The 9,417-nt window shown below is 38.8% G+C and overlaps 1 protein-coding gene across 1 annotated transcript; it reads right to left on the bottom strand.

The window, feature by feature from the left end:
- Positions 1 to 3,044: 3,044 nt before the first annotated feature.
- On the bottom strand, positions 3,045 to 5,155 carry LOC133289691 (origin of replication complex subunit 2). The gene is made up of 6 exons (XM_061487687.1): positions 5,006 to 5,155; positions 4,816 to 4,922; positions 4,574 to 4,706; positions 4,131 to 4,407; positions 3,345 to 3,569; positions 3,045 to 3,265 (listed from the first exon to the last, which is right to left on the bottom strand). The coding sequence occupies exons 1-6, from the start codon at positions 5,153 to 5,155 to the stop codon at positions 3,069 to 3,071; spliced, it is 1,089 nt and encodes a 362-aa protein (XP_061343671.1). The 3' UTR covers positions 3,045 to 3,068.
- Between the last annotated feature and the right edge of the window lie 4,262 nt (positions 5,156 to 9,417).

Below are 9,417 nucleotides of genomic sequence, written 5' to 3'. Positions count from 1 at the left end.
AACTACAGCTACCGGATGGTTGTAAGATCCATCCTTCTTTTCATGTTTCTGTTTTGAAGCCATTTCGTGGAGATCACAAGGACCTGGTCCCTACATTTCCAGAATTCACTCATGGCAACCTTCCTGCTCAGCAACCATTAGCTGTGTTGATGTCTAGAATTGTCAGCAACAAGACAGGTCACCAAAGGCAATGGTTAGTTCAGTGGTCTGATGCCTTGCTTGAAGATGCTACGTGGGAAGATGAATCAGAATTGAAGTTGCAATATCCGGGTTTGAACCTTGAGGACAAGGTTCCTTTACAAGCAGGGGCGAATGATATGAAGATGGGAAGAAGAATAAGAAGTGCTCCCTCATGGAGCAAGGATTTTATTACCATGTAATAAAATTACCTTAGATCACTTTACTTGTATTGAGTTATTGATATTGTATTGTAAGATGGGTAGTTAGTCATGCATAGGGTGAGGTGGCAAGTTAGTTAGTATTAGGTGGCAAACAGTGTTGTTAGCAAGTGGTTGTATATAAGGAAGACACATGGCATATGTGGCATCATCTTGAATAATAAACCGAATTCTCTTTTCTGTTCTTCGTGTTTCTTTCTTCAGAGTGATGCACTCTTAACAGAGTACCAAGGCTATATTATTTTTGAAAACTCAATTAGTGCCAAGGATGTACCATAATATTTAAAGAAAACCTGTACCATTTTTGAAAATTGCCAGTGCCAAGGCCCCAGCTGATCTCAACGCGATGCTAAGCTACTTGGGTTTCTAGAGTCACTCATTCATGTGAACTCATAGATTTAGCCACCGAAACAGAAAAGTATATTTCAAAAGAAAACAAACCATTTTTGTTTTCATTTTTCATTCTGCATGCACACATCTCAATTGGAAAAAAATATCAAATGGAGCACAAGTAGCAACCAATAATTACTCAAATATTTTTATTATGACATGTCTTTTATTGGGACTAACCAGCTAACTGCAGACTGTCTTTTATTTTCTATTTTAGATTCCGAAAAGATAAAGGTACTACTCCTACTGATTGCATTTACAGAATATATGACGCTTCAGAAAATCATGCATTTGCATGATAAAGACAAAAAAAAAAAAAATGTTCATTAGTAGTGACTTGTTGACTTGTAGCATAAGCATTAAGCAGAAACTAGATATAATTCCTAATAACATAATAGCTTCAATAAAAATATCTAGGTAGGAAGAAATCATTAACCATTGTACTCACTCGCGTATTGAGAAATTGAGAATGACAGACAATGAATTCCATCCAAGAGATTACTAGAGCTCCACGTATCTGTTCACCTATTTCCCCTCACTGGACATCCATGAGAACACCACAGCTATCCCTACCACTTTCTCAGAAGACACCTTTCTTCCCTAATAAAATAAATTTGGATCCTCTAGTGTTACTTTACTTAATGACATATCATAAGAGAGAAAATACAAAAGCAAAATTAATAGATCTTACACAAATAATGATGGATCCTACTATAATTGCTTGTGTTCTTATCTTTAGTTACATTATCAAGCTAGTTACATTATCTTTAGTTACATTATATGAGAAAATCCAAATCTCAGTAAAATATACCACCAACTCCCCACATTTTCCCACCTGCAAACAAACCGCATAACTTTAGCATTTAACTTTCACAGAATCAACAAGATAAAGCTCGAAACTCTACATCAGAGGAGAAGGGTAAGAGGCAAAATAAATGGGGCAGACAGAGATTTTCAGTTTCTTTTTCATTGCCGCTTTATATTTGTATATATGTGGAGCGAGCTGGTTTATGATTTTGCTAGTGCCACAATATCATTTTAGAGTAACATTTTTCTCAAGTTGCATAAGAGAGAAATATTTTTCTACACTCACATACAATTGAAGAGCCCACCAAGAGAGAGAGAAAAATAAAATAGTAGTTTAATTATCAATGTGATTATGTGAGTGTAAGAAAATATTTCTCTCTTATGGAACTGAGAGAAATATTACCCTTCATTTTATATGAGTGGCGGCATCCAAAGCTCTTGAAATGGGAATTGGGATGCACAGAGTCAAAAAAACAAAACCTTGATAGGATAGCAGATGATTAATTGGAAACGATGATGCTGCATCTTGTCCTTATCTTGTTTTCTATTTTTGGTAAGCGCATGCTTATCCTTATCTTGCAGAATAACTTGGTAACAGACCATACTAGGTCCATTCGATTGGTGGCTGTTCCACGGAAGGTTTAGCCTTAAATCTTAATCATTTGACAGAAAGGGACAAATAGGATTGAATCATGTTATACATGTAATGAATTTAACTTCAAATTTTATTTAAAGTAACATCACTTTTCTATATAGTGTGGGTCCTTTTAAAGGACACAAGGTTGTATCCTTCTTACAGTTATAACTATGTATCACGGATAGTACACAGTTATAATATGAAAATTGTATTTTTTTCACTTTCCACGTCAGCAGGCGGCTTCTGAAGAGAGAAAAAAAAAATACAACTTTAATATTATAACTATGTACTACCTGTAGTATATAATTATAATTTTCAAAAGGACATAACCTTGTATCCTTTAAAAGGACAAAACTTTTTCCTTTTCTATATTATTTACATAATTATAACTATCAAAAGGACATAACCTTGTATCCTTTAAAACGAAAAACTTTTCCCTTTCTATATTATTTACTAGCATTTCAACCATAGTCGCTGGTTCATTCATATCTCTAACAGGGAAATTATTTCCCTGGTCCCTCTCTCTCTCCCCCTTCTTCCTCTCTCTCTCCTCTCTCCTCTCTCCTCCCCTCTCTCTCACAAAGGGTGCATTGGGCCGGGACCTCTACATGTTTGCTCCTCTAACAGATCAGAACTGATCTGCAGATCAAGAAAAAAACTGACATGAATTATTATAATTTTCTTACTCAAACATTAGGCTTCCATCAGGAATGAGCTTCAGACAATTCGATTTCCATTAAATAAACAATGCCTGTCTATCATACACTTTTGGAAAATTCACTAGATTAACTAATTCGTTTTCCCATTCAATTTCATTTGAATCATAATCCCCCTTACTAACTGATCTCGAGCAGAACTTTCTGAAGCGCTTCTGCTGCCAGAGGGATGTGTAAGCAATCTTGACCATCAGAATGCCTCTTGATCTTGACCAGCTCATGGTCTTTAAATTCGGTCAAATGAGAATTCAGTGTAACCTGACTGCTAACAAGGAAACGTTCTCGACAGGCTGAGTAGAGATCACTGATTGGCATTCCTGAAAATTAAAGGAAAACGTTTAACAAACCATACATATGAAAAAGACAACTTATCCAAGTAAAATGATAGAAACTTGCCTTCTTCAGGATGAGAGAGTTGATGTTCAGCAAGAACTTTGAATACGCTCTGGGCATTGGGTGTCAAACTTTGCAAAACTATCGCAGCTGTTTTGACACTTTGGCTGGCGCCTCCATGTGCTAGAATCAGAGGATAAAACATGCCTTCCATCTTATAAGGAGAAAACGTAGGAACATGATGCCAGCACCAATTGAACTGTGTCTGAGCCATCTTCTTGTCCCAAACTGCCAACAAAAGACGAAATTGTTAAGCAATAGTCAGAAGCTACAAAAAAAACCTTTCCCACAGTCAAGCATCATTCATTTTTTTCCCTACAGCAACAATAGCCATTTCCCACTAGGTGGGGTCAGCTACATGAATTGTACAACACCATAGGTCCTACTCCAAATAATGGATATATTAGCAATTTAACTCTCAAGACCAAGAAAAGTTTTGGTTCTTCAATTTTCTGAAAGGGTCTCCAGTTTAACAGAGATAAGAACATAAGACTAGAGCCGCAGAGGAACTCTAATAATGTGCAGCACAAATCAAACAAAGATTTAAATAAAATTTCGTTTTACAAAGGCATTTATATTTTTTTATTGTAAATAAAAGTAATTGATTTCATATAAATTAATTATACATTGCACCATTCAAGCTTCTATTCAGTCACTCAAAATGAATATAAGTAGACATAAGTTCAAGGCAGATCCAAAGTTGATATATGAAAATCTTAACTCTACTTACAACTTTCAAGTAATGATATATTCTGCACAAGATAATGTAACAGTATAATCTAAACCTACACAGAGGAGCATTAACATGGTCAATAGAGGCAACAATACGAATGTGGGAACAAGCAGCTAGTCGAGCAAGATATTGTTGGGTTTCAGAGTCCCTTAATCCCGGTCCATCAATATTGTGAATGACAACACAAACAAAGCAATCTCTGTCCTCTACTTCCGCTTCATCCAAAAATGTAAGAAGATCCTCCATGGACTGAGAATTGAATGGCTGCTGCGGATTCGCCCTTCGTTTAGTTTTCACTTGATCACACAGCACTTCAGCTAAAGCTATCACAACCTATATTAAAATAAAACATTGCATTAGTGATTTATCAAAAGGAGGACAAGCTTAGAGCACAGCACACTCACTTGTCTCCTTTCTCGCCTTTCCTTTCTACTACGAAAGAGCTATAATTACATGCATCTTTGAAATGCAAGATGTGAAGGGGAAAACAAAAACTAACCTGTTTTAAGTTAATGGCCTGAAGATATCCATTAATGACAACTACAGAATATTCAGCCAATGCCGTTGAAGCAAAATCTTCAAGCACAACCTTCTTAGACCCAAATCCATACATTAGAAGAGCGAAACCACATCTGTTTCATTGATGTAACCCAAAAAAAATTAAAATTAAAATTAAAATATATATCTTAAAAAAAAAATACTTTTTTTTAAATAAAAAAAAAAAATCTTATCCAAAGGAACCTTAGCGAGAGAAGCCATTCAGGATATCTAGTTTTGTAGGAATTGATTAAGTTGGTGATCTCGTTCTCATGCTTGGGTTGAATGTGCAATGTGGCTTCCCTCAGTTCCTAGTCATATAGGAAATGAATCAGGTTAAAGTAGAATCAACAATCGAGGGAAAAACTAGGAAATTACATTTACAAATTGATACCTGTTCATCAACAACGTTGATGTCTGTAAGCTTGTGTGTTGATTTCTTCGCCGAGGAGGGAAGTTCCTTCGCCAGAAAATAATTTCTTGAGAATTCGAATTCCTCGTCTTCCTCCTCCTCATCCTCCTCCCGATTGCCATTGATGTTCATCGTTCAATTAACGAGGACAAGTAAACACCATGGAAACGAAAATTTTATTATGCACTCTTCTCTCTGCGGTTGTGTGCCCTATACCATTTTCCCGCCATTTCTCATCTGATTTAGGATATCCGACCACAGTGGCCGGGTCGGGTTTTTCAGAATGAATAAGGGTTTCACAATAGGGTTTTTTTTTTCCACCAAAATTATTATGCCTTGGGTTGGGAGATTGCTGAATTTCAAAGTTTATATAACATATCATAGGCTTTTTGACCACTGTAGTCCTAAATTAATAATTAATTACTAATTCAGCTTTCAACCAAAACATATCATCCATCTGCTCCTGTTTTATTGTGCAAGACGTAAAATATCTGGGTAGGCAGGGGATACCCGGGTATAATTTGAAAAATTTATCTTACCCTGATAATCAATGGGATACCTGGATATTGTTCTAAATCTGAAAAAATGTTTGAATTATTTACCCGGGTAGGGATGGGGCTACCCGGGTAAATGTCGCGAATTGGGTTTTTTAAAAACCCAGTAGCCCCCATTTAGAAAATTCACAAAGGGGTACACACGTAGAGAGCTGTTGGAGTGCGAATTCAACCTTTCTCTGAGCATATTGGTTGGCTCATCTTGCTCTTTTAGGATCATCCTTCGCGCACATTGTTGGTTACTTATACCTATTGAATTCCAAGATAGGTAAAAAAAAATTCTATTGATTTGTTTCTGATTCAAAACATATCAGATTTGTTGTGCTTTCTGTAACACGAATTTTTGTCCTTGCTCTTTCTGTATCACAAATTTTTGTCTGATTTAAAAACCCTAACCCTAACAATGCATTTTAAATCTGATTTTGGATTTACTTCTTTTATTTTGTGTCACAGTGTGACTGCATGGCTGACAGACGAGTTTTGAAGAAGAGAGCAGTGGATACCGAGAGGAGGACAAAGCGCCGACATGATGGGTCGTCATCCTCTCAGCCGCAGCATGTTGTGCATCAGGCTCCGAACCTGCCGTTCGGATATTTATTTGAGGATGACGCTGATGCTCACGAGAGGTTCGTGAAGTTATTCATGAGCCGCAAGATTTGTGAGCCGAAATCACTGGATTCAGCCTTCTTCAACATGGAGCAGTTCGACATTGTGTCACTTCTTCAGCAAACACATTTGCTAGTGCTTGCGGAGATGAGGTGCCCGTACTCGGAGGTCATGGTGAGAGCATTCTACCAGAACCTCAACTATGTGCATGGAGAGCTGACTTCCCGTGTCTGCGAGATTGATATCATCCTTACTGCTCCTATCTGGACAGAGCTACTGGGGTTCGACTTCGATGGTGTCACAGGTGCAGCACTATATGACGTAGACAGCCATCATATATTTGGTGGTTATGATCAGGAGGATGTTGTTGCTGAGACCAGGAGAACAGATGTAGAGGCTGGACAATTTGCTCATTATCCTGTGAGCAATTTGTTCGTGTCTGCTCGCATACTTCATTATGTGGTGACACACATTACTTTCCAGCGCCCTCATAATCACTCGAAGATGCTGGAAGGTGATTTTGTGATCTCCTGGGCCCTCCTTCACCATATTCCGGTGAACTGGAGGCACTACATATGCATCTTGATGTGGAAGGCAGCTAAGTCTAGGAAGGCTGAATTGCCTTTTGCATTCCTGGTGCAGAAGATTTTGCATAGATTTGGTGTGCCTATGGCAACCGAAACGATGAAGACAGCCACCGGATGGAATGCCATCTTTAATGAGCGTCTCTTGAAGTAGTGTGGGATTCTGCAGAGCTGAGCAGGTGTGTGGTACTGGAAGAGGGCACTTGAACCACCTAAGGTCCCCCTTCACCACGATGCTGAGATGGAGGATGCATCTGCAGGTCAGTGGTGCTGGCATGTATTTTGCTTTAAGTTGTACTTTTTACGTAATAAAATCTTAATATTTAAATGTTCATGATGTTGTTGTAGGTCTTGATGACAATGATGATGACACTGCTACTGATGAGGCACCTGCACGTCCCAACCGCATCCGACGAGCACCACCTCCTCCATCTCTTGAGGGAGGATGGACAGCTCCTGGGGGGGATGGACATTTGATCGTGTCATGGCATCCATGTATAGCCTGACATGTGGCCTTGACTCCTTGACCAGTGACTTCAGGGGCTTCAGACAGAGCACAAGCAAGTGGCGGACTCAGATTGGCAGCAGGGTGACACGCCTAGAGGCTAGCTACAGGGGTGGTGCCCGCACTGGTGAGCGCTCAGTTGTTGCTGCTGTTGAGCCTGACGATGATGAGGAGGAGGAGGATGCTGATGGGGAGGAGACGCAGTCGGATTCGACCCAGTAGGACTTTTTGTTGTAGGGTTTAGTTTTTTGGATGTGTTTTGGGTTGCTTAGGATGTTGGCAGCCCATTTTTGTATGTATCAAGCTGTTTCATTTTCTATAATTGTGACTTATTGTGTAATTCGATATCCAGTTTTTTAATGAAAGTAGTGTTTCATATTTACATGTTTGCACTATTACATGTCCTCTATACAAGAGTTATGGATGTTGCATGGCTTCAAGAATGACGAGTTATTGATCTCAGATAGCCACAACTTGCTTGCAATGTCCTTACGCGCATGCCATCGTACACTAAACTCGTATGTATCCAATTACCCCCTCCCCAAGTTATATTGTATGTTGACAACAGTATACAAGGTCCAATTTTGACTCAAAATGCGTGGAGGACCTGTTGAGGTTGCAATCCAAACTGGTCTACCCGGGTAACTTGATCTGGTTTACCCGGGTAGGTTGTACCCGAGTATATAATTTTGAGTTACCCGAGTAGACCAGTTTGGATTGCATCCTTAGCAGGTCCTCCATGCATTTTGAATCAAAATTGGACCTTGTATACTGTTGCCAACATACAATATGACTTGGGGAGGGGGTAATTGGATACATACGGGTTTAGTGTATGACGACGGCGTGCGTGTAAGGACATTGCAAGCAAGTTGTGGCTATCTGGGATCAATCTGTCGTCATTCTTGAAGCTATGTTGCATTGTATAAATTCGTGACATTAAGCTTGAAGTAGATGGATGAACACATTGAGGAATCACAAAAATACAGTACGATAGAACATAAACACATCATATAACACAATACGATACAATCCACGTTCAATACAAATCAAATTACATTACATAATACATAATACATGATCAAGCTTGTCTTAGCCTCAATGGACAGGTATGAATGTTATGTCCAACTTGCTTGCAATGCTTACACCTGCTTTGACTGCTCGAGGGTTGAGACTCAACCCAATCCATCTCATTCTGAATCCTTGAAGACTTTGGTCTTCCTTTTGCACGTACCAACCTTGCATCCGAAATTACAGTTGGCCCAACAACGAATTGAATCAACAGCTTATTGCCAATAGGAAACCAGTGTGCAGCATATACTTTAGCAATGATTGGGATTTTGAAAACAGAATCGACATAATCATAATGGTCCTACTTTGCTGCCTTGCAAACTGCTAATACATGGCTGCAGAGATACCTTCTTCCTGTGAACTTATCACACTGACATTTATGATTGATCAAGTCCACTCTCATGGTGTCACCAACCTTGTGTGTAGATTGATTATATGCATCCTCAACCTCAAACAATAACAGCTCACTATCATAAATCCTCACACGATAAGTGCCTGCCAATTCATCATTTTCTTGCAAAGCTGCCTCAACCTTCTTTGAAATTCTCCAACCTTGTGAGATATCTTTTTCAATCTCTTCACGTATCTTGACGAAATACTCAACAAGTCTACTGCATATCATCTTGACCAATGCAATTATCGGCAGATTACGTGCTCTCCGAAGCACCTTATTCACACACTCAGATAGGTTAGTTGTCATATGACCAAACCTACGTCCTGCCTCATCGTACAACCTGCACCATTGCTCTTTCAGAATCGCATCTAACCATGAAGCAACTTCTGGATTGTTGTCGATAAATTCCTTGTATCTCATGTCAAAATTTATCTTTGAACAAGTGTACCCTGCAAATCACAGATCACATATGCAATTGGTAAGTTACAATGAAAAAAATAAATGTGAATACAGTACAGCGTACAAATGGATAGCATACAGTACCTAATTTCATCAACGTTTTCTTCAATTCCACATTCCTAAACCTGGTATTAAAGTTGCTTCCGATATGACGTAGACAAAATACATGATAAGCATATGGAGGCTGCCAACCAGCGTGATCTTTGATCGCCTTTATAATGCTT

The sequence above is a fragment of the Gastrolobium bilobum genome, unplaced genomic scaffold, assembly GCF_033153095.1.
Source record: "Gastrolobium bilobum isolate Gb01-03AN ecotype WA unplaced genomic scaffold, APGP_CSIRO_Gbil_v1 utg1031, whole genome shotgun sequence".
NCBI classification, from domain to species: domain Eukaryota; kingdom Viridiplantae; phylum Streptophyta; class Magnoliopsida; order Fabales; family Fabaceae; genus Gastrolobium; species Gastrolobium bilobum.
Note: the sequence above shows the minus strand (reverse complement) of the source record. Positions and strands in the feature narration are given on the sequence as shown.